Source organism: Polypterus senegalus, chromosome 13 (assembly GCF_016835505.1).
Source record: "Polypterus senegalus isolate Bchr_013 chromosome 13, ASM1683550v1, whole genome shotgun sequence".
Classification (NCBI taxonomy): Eukaryota; Metazoa; Chordata; class Cladistia; order Polypteriformes; family Polypteridae; genus Polypterus; species Polypterus senegalus.
This window is the reverse complement of record NC_053166.1, coordinates 158857017-158880163: the sequence shown is the minus strand read 5'-3', so window position 1 is coordinate 158880163 and position 23147 is coordinate 158857017. Positions and strand designations below refer to the sequence as shown.

The 23147-nt window shown below is 43.1% G+C and overlaps 1 protein-coding gene across 1 annotated transcript in view; it reads right to left on the bottom strand.

Annotated features, from left to right (window-relative positions):
* The window catches only part of cpped1 (calcineurin-like phosphoesterase domain containing 1), a 92788-nt gene that overhangs the window by 34370 nt on the left and 35271 nt on the right, over positions 1-23147 (bottom strand). The window contains exon 2 of the mRNA XM_039776397.1: positions 13742-13960. Coding sequence (XP_039632331.1) covers positions 13742-13960 — 219 coding nt within the window. The remainder of the gene's footprint in view (positions 1-13741; positions 13961-23147) is intronic.

Sequence of the window (23147 nt, the reverse complement as noted above, 5' to 3'; positions counted from 1 at the left end):
GAAAAAACTCAAAATGCCTGTCTGACAGATCAGAAACAGTCTTCAGGGGGCCGATGTGGACGTGTCAGAGACGACTGTCTGCCAAAGATTCCATAAACAGAAACACAGAGGCCACACTGCAAGATGTAAACCACTAGCTAGCCACAGAAACAGCATGGCCAGATTATAGTTTGTGAAAAAAACGACTTATAAGAGCCTGTAGAATTCTGGAAAATGTTTTGTGGACAGACGAGACGAAGATGAACCTGCATTAGAGTGATGGTAAGAGTATAGTGTGGAGACAACAAAGAACTGTCCAGAATCCAAAGCAGGCCACCACATCTGTTGAACATGGCACTGAGGGTGTTATGGCTTGGGCACAGTCACAAGACATCAAAAAGATTTGAGGCAGCCACCCGTATAATATACCCTGGCTGCAAATGGATAATTTCGTGGAAATGTTCATAGGTTTGAGTCCAAAACAGAACTGCTTTGAGTGCGAGAATATGGCGGCTTTAAAGGCCAGTACAAGAAGTGACATCATTGGGACCGGAAGTGATGTCGTCAAGATCAGAAGTGATGTCATCAATAGCACCGGAATCAGAAAGTGACCACTCCGGGGACCGGACGTGACGTCATCAATGGCGCCAGTGCCGGAAGTGACATCATCAATAGTGCCGGGACCTAGTGGGATTTCCCATGGGTGGTCTGCAGAGGATTGATAGAGAAAGTCAGTGTAGCTCACCACCCACTGGTCTGGCATGGTACTATTATTATTCAGGCTCAATCGCACGTGTGTGACAGCACATGTCTGGCACAGGTACTGGAACACTTCTCTTCATTTAAGATGAATGAATGAATGAATTCTTTGGTGTTTAGAAACTTCTTACCTGCTCAAGTTCCAGTAAATGACTCCAAACTCACTGGATGGCACTTCATCCTACCACAATGTAAATGATCCAAACATTGTGCCGATAAACACACAGGATTTTGTCAAAGCTAAAAAATGGAAATTCCTGATTGACCAAGCCAGTCACCCAATTTCAGTCCAATTGAGCAAACCATCCATATCCTCAAGATAAAAAGAAAGGGGACAAGTCACTAAAACAAGGAGGTGCTGAAGGGGACTGCATTAGAGGATTCACAAGAGAAGATCCTCAGCAATTAATGATGTCTATGAATTGCAGACTTCAAGCAGTCATTGCATGGAAGGGATACGTGACAAAGTCCTAAATATGACGGCTTTAACAGACCTGCCACTGCCATGTCCCAAACTTTATTGGGCCCTCAAATGTAAGCTACTTTTACAAAATGAAAATGGCTGAGAGCTCCTCATGTTTTCTAACATTTATTCTCATAGCTTATTTCAACCCAAACAAACTGAATAAGCTTGTCTTGCCTGAACATTTACAAAATGTTGGTGTCCACAACTCACATTTTGCTTTAAAACATCACCAAAAAAATATTTAGTTCAACTGCAAGTGCATTTTGTTTGTCTGTATGCATTTCCTAGTGTCACACAATTGAATTCAAACCTGAATGCTGTCAGAACAAAACAATGCAGTTCTAAATACACAGATATGACTCCTTCATTTGTCATTTTGTCACATGTCACCAATTCACTTTATTCACGTGTCCAGTTGCACGTGTGATGACTGGCACTGCATGGAGTCAACAAGAGAGGCAGGTGTATGGAGGAGTGGAGCCACTCAGGTTCTCTGTTCTGGAGTCATTTCAGTGTTTGTCTGTCCATCTTGTACTGAACTTTGACTTCATGGCATTCATGTCAGACTCACAGAGGTATGGAGACCCAAACAAAGCAGACATTTTCAGAGCTGCTTGGTGAAGATTCTTATAGTTATCTGGCTCTACTAAGCTCCAGAAATGCCGACTTTAACTGCACATTATTTTGAAGGTTGTCTGTATGCTTTTCACAACTACTATTCGGATTTAGATCAAGTTTTTTTTCTAGAATTTACTTGATTTTGTGACTTCTCGTATTTCGCTATGTATCAGAGTTTGCTTGTGGTACCAATTTATTATCGCGAAACCGAGATCCACATAACAGGCTGAGGGTCCCTTCCTCACTCGCTCACCAACTTTGGGGCGTGTTCCTTAACTCCGATTAGCTAGCGATCGAGAGAACAACTGAATTCAACTTTGTTTGATATTTAAAATAAAAGTGTTACTTAGGTCTGGATGAGTACGGATATTCTCTTAAGTGTATGCCACATTGAAAAGAGAGATTGCAATTCAGTTTGTGGATCCTAATTTTGTGTTAAAAGGATTGTGATATGATTTTTTGAAAAGATGGCTCACCCCTAATTTGACTAATCAAGTTTTCAAATTTATGTCGTAATCATTAATGCTTTGGTGAGCTAGTTGGAAAGGGGTGGCGAGCTACAGGTAGCTCAAGAGCGATGTGTTGGAGACCCCTGATGTATGCAAATCCTCTTAAATGAAAGTCTGTCAATGTGTACTTTTAGTCGGGTAATTGTTTGAGTTGTAAATTTAAACTGTGGAGCACCATTATCCCAAACATTATGGAGGACACTGAAAGCAAACCTGAAATGATGTGGCCTGTTTAGTGTCTCTGAAACCTGGGAATGCCCCTGGTTAGTAATAATAATAATTCTTTGCATTTATATATCGCTTTTCTCACTATTCAAAGCACTCAGCAACTGCTGGTTAAGGGCCTTGCTCAAGGGCCCAACAGAATAGAATTCCTATTGGCATTTACGGGATTCGAATCGGCAACCTTCCGATTACCAGTGCAGATCCCTAGCCTCACTAATGCTGCTGTCATGGTCATCAACTGTCATCCTATGTCACCATTCAAGTGAAAATTCTGTACTTGAAACAATTGTTACTCTGATCTTCATTTTATTTTGTGCAGCACTCACTTATTAGTCAAACGGAGGTAACGGATTTACTGAGCGACAGAGGAGCGCAAACACTTTTAATGAACAGTTTTCAACACAACTTGAAATTCGTGATCCACAATGAAGCACTGCACATTGCAAATATCAAAGAAGATGGCAGTAAACAAGCATTTGTGGAGTGAAAAATGGTGCGAGTGCCAGCTACACTAAAAGGAGTACTGAGAAACATAAAAAAAAAAAAAACACAATTTGTACCGCAGTTGCTTCCTCCGTGTCTAACATGTGGGAAGTGCACCAGTTTAAGGCCAACTGGCAAGGAAGAGAAAGAGAAACAAAATCTACAGCAGATATCAAAGAACATAAAAGTCTTTTGGCTTCATGGTGATTACAAAAAGGGAAGGCCAAAATGCCTGAGCCAGCTGAACATTCTGCACTGCACTATGGGGCAGCAAACGTCAGTGACGACAGTAAAATATGCCAAAGGTTCTAAGACTGGAGGCAGCTAGAGGCAGGAATCTGCACCACAGGCAGCACCAGCTCATCATTACTCACGAAATGTTCCTGCACTTGCACTTGAAATAACACTTCACTTTTTCCTTTTTTGGTATTTGAACTCTTCTTCAGCTTCAGCATTTGGGAAAAAAAGAAAAATAAAAAAACAGGGAAAACACAAGTTTATGTTATACAGGGTGCCCCTTAAGTCTGGACACATAGGCAAAATGCATATTTTCAATAAAAAAATATGAACAATTAATAACATCTTCAATGACTGCACGGCGGAGTGGTGGCTCTGAGGCTAAGGATCTGCGCTGGTATCCAGAAGGTTGCCGGTTCGAATCCCTGTCACTGCCAAAAGAGCCCTTGAGCAAGACCCTTAACCTGTAATTGCTCCAGGGGCGCTGTACAATGGCCGACCCTGTGCTCTGACCCCAAGGGGTATGCGAAAACGAACAAATTCCTAATACAAGAAACTGTATAAGGCGAAATAAGAAAACAAAAAAAAAGTGATTTCCACCATTTGTGATGCAAGTACGATGTTAAGTGATGCACGATTTGTAATTTGTTTTTTTAAGATAAGACTGGTTGGTTGTTTTGGGGTCACCCAGCTCCAAGGATGTCCTGCAAAGTGATTTTTTTGGGGCTAGTGTAAAACTTAGCCATGACAGCTTGTGTTTCGTCAGATACACTTGGTCAAACAGAATGCGTTTGTCCATGACACTGCCTGTTTCTTTAAACTTAATATTTAATCTATGAGGCAATATATATATATATATATATATATATATATATATATATATATATATATATATATATATATATATATATATATATATATATATATATAGTCATAAATAGTGTTATTTCTTATGTGTCCAGACTTTAGGGACATCCTGTACAGTGTATGAAGGTCAGCGGGGCACAGAGATGCACTGTAGGAGTTTCTTGTGCTGTCCGTGAACTGGTCAGCACTAATTCTTAGATGGGAAGGCAAGATGCCAATTGGTAGCTGGCCATCACCACTACCCAGATGGAACACAAAGGAGAGAATTCAGGAGTTGGAGAGTCCATCCCGGATGGAGAAGTGGAGGTGAGAAAAGGAGGACTAGGGACCACCTGTTAGTCCTCCTAGCCACAAGGGAGCAGCAGAAAGGTAATCCCAGACTGCAACCAAATACAGTCGCACCTGGCCCTTTAAATAGAGAGAAGTTAAGACCCCAAACCATTAGTTAGCCAACTGGCTATAACCCTGGAAGCAGTAAAGGGCCACACTTTAGAAGAAGCTGCATCTTTGCTCAGCCAGGTGAACTCAGAGTTGGGAGTGAAGTGGAGGCGACGGGTCGCCTGCTAAGGAAGTGGAAAAAGAGCACCGGGTGAGGAGCGCAATGCAAGAATAAAGTCGTTTGTACTGTTGGACTGTATTCTGTTTCAGAGTTGACCATCAAGCTCTGTGAAGAGGATCACTTGTGCGCATTTTTTGACACCCATTTACATGCCCAACCTACCTGGAAGGGGGTCTCTCTCTCTCTGAATTAAACTTCCCAAGATTTCTTCCATTTTTTTCGCCAATCACAAGGTTTGTTTTTTTTGAGTCAAGACTGGGAGGCTGTCAAAAACGGGGCTTGTTAAAGCCCCTTGAGGCATTCATTGTATGATTTTGGGTTTTACAGGAAATAAACTTATTGTTTGTCATTTTTACAGAAAAAGAACTAATATAATATTTTTAAACTGTTATTAACCCTCCTCTATTCTCTTTCTCTTCTTGGTATCTGGGTGGTGCCACTGCTCTACTGCCAGGCAGCTCACCTGCGTATGGACAACACACCACAGACAAAGGAGCACTGGAGTCGTCGGATAGAAAGATTCTCCCATCAGACCGGATAGTCAGCACAGAGTCCGATATTGAAAATCCAGGAGGGGGTGGGAGGTCTCCAGAGCTGTGACTTTATTTTCTGACTTCCACTTTTACAATTTGAAGCTCCTCTATTGTCAACTGTCCCACAGTTCATCAATGAATTAATGGACAGATTTTTGTTGCTTTCCATTTATGTTTAATCAGCTCTACCTCGTTCTCCATGTACTATAAGAAATGTATATTTATACGTGTAACAGTTCTGCATTTATTTAGTATAATCGATACTCTTATTTCAACTAGGAAATGTTCACAGCGCTCTCTCTGTTCCTACACTCAGTGAAGGACGTATAAGTTGTATTGTTGTTGTAGTGTAGTGTAGTGTATGCATGTACATGAGGCACCATACATGAAAAATCACATGACAGTACCCCCATTTTAGAGGGGCTTTGTAATCACAAGACGATGAGATCTTCAGCAGCTCATAAACAGCAGAGCAACATCCACCCACATCAGTCTAATTCTGATCCCCCCCCTCCACCGAATCCCCCCCGGCCCATGGCGTCCTATAATCTATTATCAGTGCTTCCGCAAGAGTTTAAGTGTTAAGTGAGCCGGCAGACCTTGCAGCATGGGCACAGCTGTAGGCTTCCTGCAAACTGTGAGCACTTCTGTGCTTGCATGCAGCAATAGTGCCTACTGGGCATAAATAGCACTATCAAAGTCAGCTCACTGTGCATCACAAAGGAGCCAACACATAAAAAAAAAAAAATCAATGGAAACCAGCAATTGACAGGAGCCCCTCCAGGTAGGGCACAAGTGCCCTCACATAGCTACAAAATTACGCACTGGCCTGTAACAAGAGGGCAGTGAGTGGTGATCTCACAACCTCACCACCATGTACAGTACTGGGACGGGATACCATGTTACCTTCTTGTAGGGAGCCAGTCTGGTCATTCACACATAAAACACGCAAGCTTATGGAGGTGCTGTGTGGTGCTGTCTCAGTGTCAAGGCAAGGAACCTTCAGACTCCCCACCACCCTCAAAATCTCTTCAAGTAGTCTGACTAAGAAAGAACAGCTGCTTGTGCTCCACACTTGAGGTCAGCAAGATGTTAATGTGGTCCTTCACATGCCTACTGGGTAGACTTGAGAGGATACACCTGTCACACACATGCGCTTAGGAGGCAGTCAATAAGCCCTGAGGTGAGTGAAACATCACGAGACAAAGGGTTCATTTGCGGTACCAACACCTCTCTCTCTGGTTCATCAGACCAAAAGAGAAAAATTACCTACCTCACACACTTCTGGGTTCCCAAGATGACCGCCAAACGTCACTTCCTCATCCAGCTCCCACTGATGACATCACTTTCCGGCTCCATTGTGATGACGCAACTTTCCGGTTCAATCTCAATGACATGATGTCCGGTCTCCGGAAGATGACGTAACTTCTGCCATTGCATCACTTCCGGTTTTCCTTTTGATGACGTCACATCTGTCTGCCAGTTACGACGTCATCTCCTGCCACATCATTTCCGCCTGTCATTTTCTCCACTATAAAAATGCCATGATTGTACTGTCCATTGTCAATTACTGTCTAAAGTATTTTGATCCACATTTTGTCTTTATTTGTCCATTAAACGGGGACAGTCCCCAAATCTTTTCCGTTGTGGAATTCTCTTTATTTCTTGACATACCTCACAAAAACGGGCCGTTCAGGGAGACGAATCAGCGAGATACTCGTGGCCAGTCTCACTGCCGTTTATTCAGAAGGCAGGCATGTAAATCCCGTGTCTACATGCCACATACATGACACCAGTCATAATCCCAGTAGCCAGAATAGAAACAGTCTCGGCACAATTCACCAAGCAGTCTGCGAGTACAGCGATTTATATATTCAGTCCTAGAAGAGTAAATTCCAGTAGTAAAGACCCTTTCGAAATTAGAAGGACATCATTAACTAAGAGATTTGTAAATTGGTGCCAAACCTCTGGGTTTAAAACCGAGATACACCCACCTGACTGACGGCAAACAGCCCTGACAAAGGGAACATTTTTGCAGCGTGTGATGAAGCTGAAGTCAGAAAAAAACAAAAACACACAGAAACAGCAAATAAAGAGCAGACACACACTAAGAAATGTGGTAGGCCTAAACTCTTGATATGCTTTAAAAATATACGAGGGACGTTTGAAAAGTCTCCGCACTTTTATATTTTAGTTGGAAACGGTGAAGGCGGGAGGGAGGAGTAGTAATTGGGCAGTAAAATGCTGGTACGGCGCTGGGGAAATTGCATCGCAAAGGAAGTGATGTCACTTCCTTTTGAAATTCTTAATAAATAGTTAAAAAACAAGTACGGAAACTTTTTGAAAGTCCCTCGTACAAAAGGTGAGCCTGACGAAGGGGCCCGAGTTGCCTCAGAATGCTTGCATATTGTAATCAGTTTAGTTAGCCAATAAAAGGGGTCATCTAGCTTGACCTGACAGAACCAGAAATGAAACGGCCTAGTGTAAGGTGCGACTGCTTTTAATGCAGACCAGAAGAGATGTCAGGGTATCCTAATACTAGGGCATAAAACTGTCTAATGTTAGAAAACAAAAACACACATGCACACGCACGTACGCACGCACGTTTGTTCCTGAATGAAAGTGTGAATCATGCAGGTGCCCCTCCTCTGCTCAGTCAAACCCGCAGGAGTGACACTCTAATCGCATCTTTCACACAATCCTATTATTGTTTAATAACAGCCTGTCTTGCAGAGCCAGCTGGTAATGTTACTCTTCATCTCTTACGTGAATATTAAAGCGAGTCTGTCTTATCTTATCGATTCTTCACTGCCCGGCTGTATGCCTGTGCACCGCCACAAATTATATCAGATGTCCAACTCTGAGCCGACAAATGCGCGCACAGTTAAGGCTGGCCAAGGTACAATATGAGACTGCAAAAAAAGAAAAAAAAAATAAGTCACTAAAGTTCCCAACAGGACTGAGTTTCTTAAATACAACGAGGCCATCGGCCTACTGACCCACATACAAAGTCCACTGAAATCGGCGGGGTGGGAATTCAGACAACACTAGTAGTGAAGGAAATGGACCATTTATGCAAAGCTATTTAAGAAGAGGCATTATGGGAAAACTACATGTTGTCACACACATGCAAGTAGGAAGCAGCTAAAGGGCCTGAGTAGTTGTAATACCACCACCGACCAGGGGGCAGCAGAGTGTACGGACTGTCTTTCTCAGTTACTTACAGACTATTCATGGGAAATCCTGCCAGGTTTTGGCACCCTCAATGACATGACTTCTGGTCCCGAGGACATCACTTCCAGGTCCAGCCCCAGAGATGACATCACTTCTTGAATGGGCCTTTAAATCCGCCATCTTTGCTATATGTGATCAGTTCTGTTTTGGACTCAGTCTTGTCAACAACTCTAAAAATTTCTACATTTGCAGCCAGGACACATTATATGGGTGGCTGCCCCAAACCTTCATGATGTCTGGTGTATATTTGTGACAATGTTTACAAAACCAAGGCCGTATCACTGATGCTCTGTAGGAGGAGGAGGACAAGTGTACTCCGCCTATAAACCACCAGGAGATGAATGCTATAAAAAAAACAAGTCATCAGTGTCAGAAATTCAGTCCCCAGCACAGTTACTCTGAGTATGTCTGTGCTTACAGTGTAGAAATATAGAACTCACTGTCCGCTGATCTACCACACAAGTTAACAGGCTGAGATGATTTCACTAGAGAAGGACACCACAACATGTAGAGTGTCCCACATAAAATTTGGTACAAAGACATCTTTCCTTGATGTACCCCTCTGCTCCACAGTTTACAATTGACGTGACTGAAGTGCTCACTACAGACTTTCATTTAAGTTTCTTCACGGCCTCCCCATTTCAGGGTACCATGATGTTTGGCATCATGGGTGTTTGTGTTTCCATGAGATACCTCGGCTTGCTTCTACCCTTTGGAGTCTGTAGTTGCCATTGTTCAACATGAGAAGCATGTACTGTAGAACCAGCACCATTTTTTTTTTACATTTCAGTGAGTTTTGGGACAATTGGCATCACCGGTGTTTGTGATTCCTCAGGTGGTTTTCATTGCTTCATAAAATACCTCAACTTACTCCTACCCTTTGGAATTTGCAGCTACCATTGTTCATCAGGAGCACAAGAGCTGTGTCCCTGAAAGTCAAAGACGACATTATGAGGCTGAAAAACAAGAATGAAACCAGTGATGCTGGGTATATTGGGAAAAGGGTGACAAGGATAGAGCTGCCAGGGAAGAGGAGAAGAGGAAGGCCTAAGAAAAGGTTTATGGATGTAGTGAGAGGCGACATGCAGATGATCCGCTGTGGTGACCCCTAAAGGAAGCAACCAAAAGACAAAGAAGAAGAAGAAATATAAATAAGAGGATGCATATTTTTACAATTTTGAGGAATGCCTGACAAGATGGTCTTTAGTTATTTTTAATGACGCTCCTTCTCAGTCATTCTGTTTTTGATCTGAGGCAATGCAGGTGTCTGCCATGGCTGTGAAAAGTGAGAGAGGAGTCCTTCATGACGCTGGCTACCTTGGTAATGCATAAATTTGTATATACTGTGGATGGTCCTGTAGGGATGGTAGTGATATCCCCATGACGCGCTCGGTCTCGCTCCTTTTTGAGCCATTTCCATATCAGGCAGCCTCAACGGCCGTAACAGAGAAGGTCTTCAGGACTCTTAGACACTCTGAGCTTCATCGACTGTCTACAATGATAAAGGCCCTGCCTTGTCTTTCTCACCAGAATGTCTGTTTGTGGACCGTGTTAAATCTCTCCTGATGTTGAGTCCCCATCTGTATGAAACACTCAACCCGCTCCACAACTGCACTATTAATGAACAGCATTGCATAAAAAGGAAACCTGTTCAAATGAGCTTGACAACTGAAGATGGAGCTTCTGACCAATGAACGAGAGGATGGGGCTGGCATCATTCCTTTAATGGTGTCACAGTAGTGCATTAGGAAATTTTGTGCAAAGGTAGGAAGATTATAAGGCTAATAAAGACAAGGGGCAAAGATCAGGTGTGATGGGTTACAGGCCAAGAATGAGAAGCGCCAACATACTAGGATACTTAAATTAGAAGTCTGGGATAAGGGGAGCCCACGTTTTGCAAAAGGTAATGATCTCCACCTAGCAGCAAAATCCTAGAAGCATCACTTTGCTCAAAACCTAACTGTGACGCTTACTGGTTTCAGAGTGGCCTCTCATTCCAGCATCGGCACTGGTCTTCTAATCTCCAAAAATTATGAGATGCCCAGCCACTAATTGTAAGAGTAGAGGACTTGAGGAATCGCTTGGACAATGCGCTGGGCCTGTAGAACACATTCACTTTGCCATGCCGATTTACGTGCTTCCTCAGAATTCCCAAGCAGAAATCAAATATTCATAAATGCAAAGCTGTTTGGCACTCCTGAAAAGAACACAAATTGACCTGACAACAGTGTGAGTACACACACCATATGCAATCACCTCCCTACGGCCCCAGTACTGGCAGACTGCACTGGCACGCTCTTCCCAGTTGCTGATTGCTGCTTGGCAAAACCATTTTATGCACTATAGGTGCTGAGAGAGTTTTACAGCCTAAAGCGTTACTGCCAGATATCAGTGTTCTTCAATTTTAGCTCAGGGAATCCGATCCTGTCAGATCTCAGGGCACTTGATTGCCACCTTTTGGAATCTAAGCCTAGTCGATATTAGGTTTCCCTTTACAGAAGCAGACCCTGTCAGATGCCAATACCAAGCAGTGTCACCTTCAGAATAACCACCTACTTTGACATCACTGACCTTCACTTTTGTCCCTTACAATGACTTAACCTTGTCCTGTAACACTTGTTCCCAAATAGCTCCCCAGACCGCTGTCTACTCGATTCCCTTGACCTCTTTTTATCGGTTGCAATGGATAAATGTGTCTGCTAAGCAAATAAACGTTAAATGTAGAGCTTTATCCTTTTAGATGTAAATATTCTTCAGTTTTACCTTTAAAAAGGTAGGATCCCACAAATATCTCTGCACACTTCAACTTTTTGGAGCTTGTTAGAGAGGTTTATCCTGTAGTTTTATATTATTATATTATATTCCCCCCCACCAAGAAAACTAGCTGAACTTGTTAGAACAATCTAGGTGAGTACAGGACATTCAACCTAACAAAGCTCATCAGTCCTGTCCATTCAATTCTTCTAAAATAACATCAGGTTAAGTTTTGAAGGTCCCTACAGTCCTAAAATTCACCACACTGCCACTTATTCCATGTGTCTACGGTTCTCTGTATGAAGAAACTTCCTAATGCTTGTGTGAAATTTACCCTTAACAAGTTTTCAAGTGTGTCCCCCGTGTTCTTCATTAACTTGTTTTAAAGTCACTGTCTCGATCCACTGGACTCATTCCCTTCATAATTTCAAATACTTCAGTCAGGTCTCCTCTTAACCTTCTTTTGACTAATCTGTAAAGGCTCAGCTCTTTTAATCTTTCCTTATAACTCATCCCCTGTAGTCGTTCTTTCTGGAGCTTTTCTAGTGCTGCTACGTCCTTTTTGTAGCTTGGAGACCAAAACTGCACCCAGTCATCCAGATGAGGCCTCACCAGTGTGTTATAAAGCTTGAGCAGAACCTCCTGTGACTCGTACTCCACAGATCAAGGCGCTATATAACCTGAAATTCTGCTAGCCTTCGTAATGGCTTCTGAACACTGGCTGGCAGTTCATAGCGTCGTCCAGTTTGACTCCTATATCCTGCTCATAGGGTGTACTTTTGATTTTCAGACCTCCCATTGTATATTAAAACCTAACATTTACTTCCTACATTTACTGACAATAAATATCATCTGCCACAAATCTACTCAAGCTTGTGTGCGGTCCAAGGCCCTTTACTGATTCAACGGATTCTCAATTATCGGCCAATCAACCTAGCTTGGTATCACCTGCAAATTTAACCGGCTTGTTTCTTATATTCCTATACAAATTATTTGTATTTATTAAAAACAGCAGCGACTCTAGCACTGACCCCTGTGAAACACCACTCTTGACGTCAGCCAGTTCTGACGAGTTCCTCATACCATAATTCCTATATTTATTTCTAGTAACATATAACTCCAGTTTTTAAATCCTTACACTCGCTCCCGGTTAAGTCTAGGGCAGATTTTAAAATCCCTTTTAACATATAAAGTCTTAAATGGCGGAGGTCCGGCTTACTTGTCTGAAGTTAGTATGACTAAAAAACCTGAGCGCACATTAAGATTTCAAGATGCCAGTCTGCTTAGGATTTCAAGAATTAATAAAACAACAGTGGGAGGTTGAGCTTTTAGTTACAGGACCCCCCTAAACTGTGGAGTGATCTGCCTGCTACTATAAGAGATGCCCCTTTCGGTCTCAGCTTTCAAATCCCAGCTGAAGACTCACGACTTCAGATTAGCACACCCTGACTAGAGCCGCTGATTACCTGTACAGACTGCATCTCTATTGTTGGTCATTAACACTAAAACACAAGTAACATGAGAGTTATAATTTGTTACTGACCCTCACCTATTCTGTTTCTCTTCCCGGTACTCAAACGTGCCACGGCCCACCTGCCAAGTTGTTTTGCCTGCCTAAGGTAAAGTCATCCCTGATGGAGGATCACAGGAATTGTCGGGTAGAGGGGTAATTTCATCTGATTAACTGGCCCAGCGCTGTCTCAGCTGTGGAATGGCCACTTGGGAGACGCAGCTTGGTGGCTGAGGTCTCCAGGACTTTAAACAAATCCAAATCATATTATGGGATATCATCTACTGTTAAATTCTGCTCTGTACTTGTAATAGTTTTATTTTTATAGTGTATTGAGGATTTGTTCTGTTCTGTGTATTGTATTGACCCCTTTTTTTTTTGACATCCAATACATGCCCAAACTACCTGGCAAGGGGTCTCTCTTTGAATTGCCTTTACTGAGGTTTCTTCCATTTTTTTCCCTACAAGGGTGTTTTTTTAAAGGAGTTTTTCCTTGTCTTCTTAGAGAGCCAAGGCTAGGGGGCTGTCAAGAGGCAGGGCCTGTTAAAGCCCACTGCAGCCCTTGTGTGACTTTGGTCTATAGAAAAATAAATTGTATTGTATAGGGTGGTCCAGATCTAATTATGCAATTTTCATTACGTTATAACTTAAGTTTATTACATAGAAAAATCACCCGAAAAATCCCGGACCATCGAGAAGTGCGAGAACTGACGACATGAAGAATTGTCTTTGTGCCGAACTGGAATCATCCCCGGATAAAGTCATCCAGACGATCTGGATCTGCATAATTAGATCTGGACCACCCTATATTGTATCACCCTCTGCTTCAAACGTCAAGCAACATGACACCTTTTATTGGCCAACTAAAAAGATTACAAAGCTCGAAAGCTTGCATATTGTAATCTTTTTAGTTAGCCAATAAAAGGTGTCATTTTGCTTGACTTTTCACTACATTCACTCATAATTCTATCTTTCTAAACTCAAACCTCGAGAGGCTGCTGGCAGTACCTGGCATGGCGTGTATGAGGTCACCGCAGATCACCATGAACCTGGGCAAAGGTGTTAGTCTGTTGACGGCTTGAATGGCCTTCTCAGTCAGAAGCACTTCCTGTTCCCACTCGTCGCCACCGTTATCCGTGTCTCCAATGGCCCAGGCCTTCATGAGGCCAAGCTGGGGGTCTGCAGCTTGCACAAAGTAAAAAGGGCCCTTCCATTCACCTTCTTCCTCTGAAAGAGATGGAGATCAGGTCACAGGCTGTAGAAAACCACAACCACTTGCCAACTCTGAAAAAGTCCATTCATTTTACAAACAAACAATTCCCCACCTCTCCCTGATCTTATAATAGTTCATCTTGATAAAGGGCTCATTCAGAACTGCTGAGCAAAAAGTTAACCCATTCACTCCCACATAACAGGGACCACCAAAAGTGGCAATATATTGTTTCAGACTCCAGTGAGCAAAGGCAAGGGCTCCGAATGGAGCGGTCCCACTCTTTCCCGTTTCCTCGTTCACAGAGATATGAAAAGCTATCAAGTCAGAAGCCGACGAGCTGCGCCGTTTGATTAGTGTCGACATGTCAAGCATACAGGTGTAGCGACGAGCAAATCACGCCCCACTTAATTAAACTTAAATAAACATCAATTCATGATTGATTGCACATCCCCACAAAGCTAATCCCCGGCCCTAAGCTAATTCATCAAGCGCAGGCGCAGCGTTGTACAGAAGAGCTAATTAATGAAAGCGGAGGGACAAGCGCTTCCCATCAGTCAAACGCATAATCCAGCACAAAAGAGGGTCAGAGTTTAACGAGGAAAGGACCGGAGTGGGCAGCCGGGTGCTCCCAGATGAATTGCAGCTATGACACAGAATGAATGGCCTTGGCCTGCGGGCATCGCTTTGTGCCAGTTAGTCCTTTAAAGTATTACTGTTAGTCAGGATATGCATCCATCAGTGCCGAGAAGAAAAATAAATAAATAAATAAATAAATAAAAGCATCACATGCATGTCTAAAGTAGAACTGAGATGGAAACCCCCCCAAAACCACCAACAGAAGCCAAGGGACTGACAGCCGATGCCATAATGCAGAAAATTGTATGCAACAGCTGCCCTCTGCTCTGCGCCAGATTCGCTACACATCTGGAAAATTCTGACGTTCATTAAGAGCCCAAAATGCATTGCCTCCTAATTAGTCTAAAAGTAGGCCTTCGATCTGGGAGACTTTGGAGAGACGTCTGAAAAATGAACACCTGCAAACGCAACCAACGGCAGAAACGCAAATGGCCAATTTAATTTGTGATAATAGGTTTAGGGAAAAAGTAAAAAGGCAAGAAAATGCCACCCAATTTGATTTTGGAATGGCGCTCATCACCAACTTCAGGCTCCAAGCAGCACATGTACTGCATATATTTACAACTAGAATGTATTAACGGTAATTTAAAACAAAACAACATTTGCATACGTAAACACCACAGCAAAACAGAGCAATTCTAGCGATTAACAAAGAAACAAAATCGTGGCAACAGAAAGTCTGTTCACTTTTTAATTGAGAACAGCGGCGGAGAGGAACACAAACTCTAGTGCACAACACCCCCGGAGAAAAACAAATCGGTTACAAAAGGTGGACATCTGACCTCTGGGGTCTTCTATGTAAGTACACGCTGAACAGCCTAATAAGAAACAGATCAGCTCCTCTTATTGTCGAATCCCAAAGCTTCTCCGGGTGAGAAGACGTAATAAAGCATTGTGGGTTATTGGGGTAGGTAGCCCCCCTCCCTTGTAGATTTTACAGGCAAGAAGGATGTGTCTGTAAAGCATTTCAGAAATGTAAAACATAACTGCTGATGCATTTTTAACGCCTTCAAAAACGTATGCAACATGTTTTAAAATTCCTTCCACCATCAGCTTCGGCGCGAGGCAGACTACACATCTGTGGGTGCTGCTGGGCTGCCAATTACAGAGCGAGAGAGCGACAGTATTTATTAAACCTTAAAAAAAAAACAAATTATAATGCTAATTAATTTTAAAGGGTGTCTTCAGCATGTGAGGTTTGTACGTTCCCCGCAGGGCCTTTGCCTCATTCTAAATCACGCTGGCTTGGTTGACTGGAGGCTCTAAATTGGCCATGGAGAGTTTGCTCAGGCCTTGCAAATGACTCGGCGACTCAAAACTCTGTGTTTGATGGGGGCACATCCAAAAATACCCACGCAGGTGGCACCGCTGCTTTGCAGGAAGGAGATGGTGGGTTCACTTCCTGGAGAGCACTTGGAGTAGTGAGGAAAGCACAACGGGGGCATCTCAATAAGTTAGAATATCATCAAAAATTCATTTAGTTTAGTAATTCAATTCAAAAAGTGAAACTCGTATATTATTTAGATTCATTACACACACAGTGATATATTTCAAGTGTTTATTTCTTTTCATTTTGCCGATTATGGCTTATTACTAATGAAAACCCAAAAGTCAGCATCTCAGAAAATGAGAATATTGTAACAAAGTTCAATATCGTAGACTCCTGGTGTCCCACTGCACTCCACTCAGCTAATGAACCCAAAAGCCTTGAAATGGCATCAGAGTCTGCTTCAGTAGGCCACACCATCAGACTGCTGCCCTGACAGTGGTCCAGAAGACAGTCAGAGACCCTCAGCCACAAAAGGTCACTGCTAAAGAAGCTGGCTGTGCACAGAGTGCTGTGTCAAAGAATATTAATGGAAAGTGAATTGGAAGGAAAAAAAAATGTGACAACAGAACAAGACGGACAAGCAACAGGGATAAGCGCAGCCTTCGAGAGGATTGGGAAGAATTTGGGGAAGATTCCCAAGGAGTGGACTGCTGCCTCGGTTTTTACAACGGCAATTTGCATCGACTCCAGAATGTTCTGCCGAGTGATCAGATGAATTGCAATGAATTACAAAATCCCTCTTTGCCATGAAAATGAACTTCATCCCAAAAAACCACTGCATGTCAGCCCTGCCACCAAAGGACCTGCTGACGTCACTTCAGTGATCCTCCCGTTAACTCAGGTGAGACGAGGACAAGGCTGGAGGTCACTCTTGTCACGCTGATTAGTTAGAATAGAGAAGTGAAGAAGGCTTCAGGGCGCCCAAGAAGGTCCAGCAAGCACCAGGACCGTCTCCTAAAGTTGATTCAGCTGTGGGCACCGCCAGGGCAGAGCTTGCTCAGGAATGTCAGCAGGAGGGTGTGAGGGAGGCCAAGACTTTTGGAGGGTGTCCTGGTGGGTTTCAAGAAGGGCAGCAAAGAAAAACATCAGGGACAGACTGATATTCTGGAATTGGACTGCTGGGGTCAAGCCATTATCTCTGATGAATCCCCTTTCCAACTTTCCAGAGAAGAAAAGGTGAGCGGCACTACCATCAGTCCTGTGTCACAACACCAGTAAAGCATCCTGAGACCACTCATGTCAGCCAAGGCAGTGGGCTCACTCACAATTTGGCCTAAGAACAGAGCCAGGAGTAAAGAATGGGACCAAAACATCCAGAGAGAGCAACTTCTCCTAACCATCCAAGAACAGTTTGGTGACCAACATGATGGAGCACCGGGCCATAAGGCAAAAGTGACAACTAAGTGGCTCGGGGAACCAAACATCGAAATTTGGGGTCCTTGGCCAGGAAACTCCCCATTGAGAACTTGTGGTAAACCCTCAAGTGGCGGGTGGACAAACAAAAACCCACCAATTCTGACAAACTCCAAGCATTGATGATGCAAGAATGGGCTGCCATCAGTCAGGATTTGGCTCAGGAGTTGGACGGACAGCATGCCAGAGGTCTTGAAAAAGAAAAAGAAGGGCCAACACATCAAATATGGACTTTTTGCATCAACTTAATGGAATTTGAAACTTCTGAAATGCTTGTAATTCTACTTCAGTATCCCATAGAAACATCTGACAAAAAGATCTAAAAACACCGAAGCAGCAAACTCTGTGAAAAACAACATTTGGGTCATTCTCAAAACTTTTGGCCATGACTGTACTGGACTAATTCCAGGACTGCAAAGTTATGAGCTATGGAGGGGAGAGTGAATGAATCAAATCTTTTCAGGTTAAGCCATAGTAGCCACCTTTTGGGTCAACAGACTCCCCGTTGTATTCAATGGAAAAGGGTCGAGAACGGTATGTGAAGTGCCTCACGATTTGCTGCCATGGGCACTTTAAACGAGTGACATTGCTCTTGTTATGACTGTCGGCAGCGATTCACCAAGGAGGAAACTGTGACGACTGCCGGCGTCAATCCTCCATGGGATTCACTAGTGACCGTTGGTAGCGATTTCTCCAAGAGCCCAACAGTCGTCATGTTCTGGGTCTCCAGTACAGTAAAAGAGGGCAAGATTGGGCAGCGACAAAAAAATAAAAGTTAAAAAAAAAGGCAAACAGAGTTTAACAAAAAATAAAAAATAAACATCACAGCACACCGATTAAAAGAGTAAGGGGAGTAAGCATTGTGGCGTTACTGAAAAATTCACTCTTCAAGACGGAATGCCGGGCCACAGATGGAATGTGCTTAAGGGCAAATGCTGACAAGTTACTGTCTATACGTTGGACAAGCTGCCAGAAAGATTAATTGAAAATAACACCTGAGAGACGCTCAATTTGCAGCTTGATTTGATGTAAACATTAAATGAATAGAAATAAAAAAAATGACAACAAGCAAAACGGCGCTAAACGGCTTGCTTTCATCAAAGAATGCGATTAATCCCAACTTCACCAGCTGCGATAGAACATCAGGGTTTTTGGTAAGCAGTTCATCGAAACTGACAGACAGTGATGCTAGGACCTGCAGGGATTCCACCATTTTCATACAGTGGGCAAAGGAATACCAACATGAGAAAATCTGCAAGTAAAAAAACTGAATGTCTGATACAATAAAAAAATGATATGAGGCAGCACACCAAACTGCGTAGGTCCTCTCACATTAGCAGGTAAACTCCGAATTGTCCGGCTTGTAGCGCTGAGTTCGCAGGGCATTCACATGGAATTTCTAACTCATACACTCGCAGTTACCAACAGTCCGACAGCATGTGAACACACCGTAATTCATTCATTCCAGATTTTTTTTGCAGCGCATCACCACTTACGGCTGGCACAACCACCACGGGATGGCAGGGCGGTGAAGTGGTGCGCCAGGGTGGAGTTGGCACATTTTCTCCATGTCTGTGTGGGTTTTTCTCCGGGTCTTCCCATTCTGAAGACATGCAGGTTAGGTGAACTGGTACTGCTAAATTGGCCCGTGTGTGTGTCTGCCCTGTGATGGAATGATGCCATGCTGTGGTGTGAAACTGTATATGCAAGTTGATAAAGATTTTGTATGTCTTGATTTGTAACTTAGACAAAGCAAATGTAATATTAGTGTTTCATTAGTGAGAAGCATTCATGTTTACCCCCCCAAACCCCAATGGAGTGACTCTATTTTAATGAGGTTTCATTTTGCCGACATTCTGTCCTGGCTTGTGTGCCCTCAGAGGTGGAGCCCTTGCCCTGACTACACCTCTCACTACCGGCCCGGACAGACAGACACACAATTCAACGTGTAGACATTTAGATCTCTCTATATATATAAAAAAAAATCCTGGAATGGAAAAGCAAGGCGATGATACGTGATCTTCTTGGAAGTTCTCGGAAGACATTTTAAAAGACCCACGAGAAACAAAAAAGACTGGCCACGGAGCATCTCGCGGGGACCGTAAACATGAGACTTGGTGCCAAGAGATTGTCTAAGGGCAGTCTCGCGGGGACGTGGAACATAAGATTCTTGCAATACACGCCCTTCTTGTCAAATAAGAGCCCGGACAGCAAGAAAAACATTCAGTCATGTAAAGTCCCGTGGCACACACAGATCCTGTGCTCTCAGCAAAGAAAGAGCAGCACGGAGAACAGAGACCCAAGGCGCGATACACATGCAGAGAAAGGTACAGAATATGAAAGCAGTAACAGTCGAAAGTATTGTAGCGTCCCAGCCAAGCTGAAGCCTTTATTGTTTTAAGTGACTGTTGGGTCCGATTGAGGGATGGCAGAGTGCAGCATGGCAGACTGATAGCTGGGTGCCGATTGAAGCGGTAAGGGGGAGGTGAGACCCATGGGAGGGGGTGTTGAGAGAAGGTGCTAGAAAGTTGTGTTTGGGGTTACGAAGTCAGTGATTGTTCAAGTAGAACTTTTGTGACACTTTATTACGTCAGTCGCTACAGTATCAAAAAAAAAAGATAGCACAGATCGCATTGACACAAACAAAAGGAAATTAATTTAATTAGTCTAAGTCAGAGAATTTCAAATACTGGGTTTAACTCGTATGCATTTATTGGTTACTTTGCAAAAAAAATTATTAGGTGCTGATGATGTGGATCGTTTTGTCTGTGCTGAAATTCCAAACAGAGAAACCTATCCTGAATTAGGGTACAAAGTCATTAAACACACGTCACACTGACCTCATTTAAAAGATTCAGCATATTAGGACACGAAAGATTCCAAATATTGTTTTTACAGAAGTTCTGAAATAAAAGTGAAACTGATGAAATAGCAACAATTCAAAGAAAAGAAAAAAAAAAAAATCTTACAAGTGTGTATCCGGAAAACCAAACAGGGGGGTTGGCAGGCGAAGCGAGCAGGGGGCAAAGCCCCCTAGTATAAGATAAATGACATATCATGTCACTATCTGACTCACTCAATCCAGACCAGGGTCGTGAAGGGTGTTGAAGCTCATCTAGGGAAGCATAGAAAGCAAGGCAGGGACAGCTCTGGACAGGGTGCCAAGTCCATTGCAGGGTGAACACACACACACCCACCCACCTGACATGGCGCATACTAGAGCGAATAAATACAGTGTCACCAATTCACCTCACTTGCATGTCTCTGGACAGCAGGAGGAAACCCATTCAAACACAAGGAGAACATGCAAAGTCCACACAGGGATGACCCAGGACTCTAACCCCGGTCCCCTTACTGTGAGGCGGCAGCACCACCATACCATCCCAAATGAGATTGTAATATGAACTAAATCTTAGTGACACCTTAGTGCATTCTGTCAAACACATTCAAACAATAAACTGTCTGCATGCACAGAACAGGGAGAAGCAGTTAGGAAAAGTAAATTTTATGAGAAGAAGTTTGTCTCAGTCCTTTATTTTTCCCTAAATTAGGGCTCCTGTAGCTTCTCGGGAGAAACAAGTAAAAGATCAGCCTACTTAAAGCCGTCTGTTCCCGGCGCCTGAAAGTGCTGCGTCCTGACTTTCTGACTGACTGAGGCGCTCCAATGAAAGCAGCGGTTCATTGCCGAATTGAGTCCCATCTTGTTGGCTGAGGAAGGCGTTGCGTACTCTGCACTCAGCTTTGAGCGGATTGCTAAACACCGTTTGTACGTTTTATTAATGCGCATTTCTGTGATCGTGCCAATGATCGCATTGCACATTATACTATGTTTTGGACTAATGAAGAAACAGTTTGGAAGTTTCAATTCAGTGCATTTCTGTCATCGTACTGATGACTACGTTGCAAGTTACACTGTTTTGAACTAATTAATAAACATGGCTTGTTATGTTTTATTAATGTGCATTTCCGTGATCATGTTGCAAGTTACACTGCATTTTAAACTAATTAATAAACATAGTTTGGAAGTTTTATTAAGCTGCACTTTTGCGCTCGTGCTGATGATCGCCTTGCAAGTTACACTCTGTGTTTTGAACTAAATAATAAACAAATGAGCGTGACTGTGTAATTAATTCAGACAGTTATCAGGTTTACATATGCGCTCCCGACATGTGTGTTTACATTTCAGCCAACTTGATTAAAACTAAAGAACACTTTATCTATAGACATACAGGATTTCTCTCTAGGCCTGCCAGGAAACATCATCAATAGTACTAGTGAGGCCTCACCTCCAGTACTAATAATAATAATTCTTTACATTCAAATAGCACTTTCGCACTACTCAAAACACTTTACATGGTGATTGGGGAGCCACTTTGACCACCACCACCACCGTGTAGCACTCACTTAAAAGATGTGAAGGCAGCCACTTTGTGCCAATACGCCCATCACAAATTAGCTGTTAGGTGGTGAAGTCTCCATATTACCAAAGACACATAGTAGAGGTAGAGAGAATCCAGAGCAGAGCAACTAGGCTGATTGCGAGACTGAGTGGTATGAGCTACGAGGACAGGCTGAAGGATTAAATCGGGTCAAGTGGTTTTATTGTCATACCACCCATACACTCTGTTGCAGCATACAGTGGTACCTCAGGACTGCAGTGCAACACATACATAAACAAACAAAGGACAAGTGCCAGACAGCTAATGACCTATACAGTTAGGTCCATAAATATTTGGACAGAGACCACTTTTTTCTCATTTTGGTTCGGTACATTACCACAATGAATTTTAAATGAAACAACTCCAATGCAGTTGAAGTGCAGACTTTCAGCTTCAATTCAGTGGGTTGAACAAAAGATTGCATAAAATGTGAGGCCACTAAAGTATTTTTTAACATAATCCCTTTATTTCAGGGGCTCAAAAGTAATTGGACAAATTAAATAACTGGAAATAAAATGTTCATTTCTAATACTTGGTTGAAAACCCTTTGCTGGCAATGTCAGCCTGAAGTCTTGAACTCCTGGACATCACCAGATGCTGGGTTTCCTCCTTTTTAATGCTCTGCCAGGTCTTTACTGCAGCGGATTCCAGTTGATGTTTGTTTGTGGGCCTTTCTGTCCGAAGTTTAGTCTTCAACAAGTGAAATGCCTGCTCAATTGGGTTAAGATCAGGTGACTGACTTGGCCATTCAAGAATTTTCCACTTCTTTGCTTTAATAAACTCCTGGGTTGCTTTGGTTGTATGTTTTGGGTCATTATCTATCTGTATCATGAAACGTCCGCCGTCCAATCAATTTGACTGCATTTAGCTGGATTTGATGTCTCTGAACACGTCAGAATTCATTCGGCTGCTTCAGTCCTGTGTCACATCATCAATAAACACTAGAGTCCCAGTGCCACTGGCAGCCATGCACGCCCAGGCCATCACACTGCCTCCCTCCACCGTGTTTTACTGATGATGTGCTATGCTTTGGATAATGAGCTGTTCCACGCCTTCTCCATACTTTTTTCTTGCCATCATTCTGGTAGAGGTTGATCTTGGTTTCATCTGTCCAAAGAATGTTTTTCCAGAACTCTGCTGGCTTTTTTAGATGTTCTTTAGCAAAGTCCAATCTAGCCTTTCTATTCTTGAGGCTTACGAGTGTCTGGCACCTTGCAGTGCACCCTCTGGATCTACTTTCATGCAGTCTTCTCTTTATGGTAGACTTGATATCGATACGCCGACCCCTGGAGAGTGTTGTTCACTTGGTGGGCTGTTGTGAGGGGGTTTCTCTTCACCATGGAAATGACTCTGCGATCATCCACCACTGTTGTCAGGACGTCC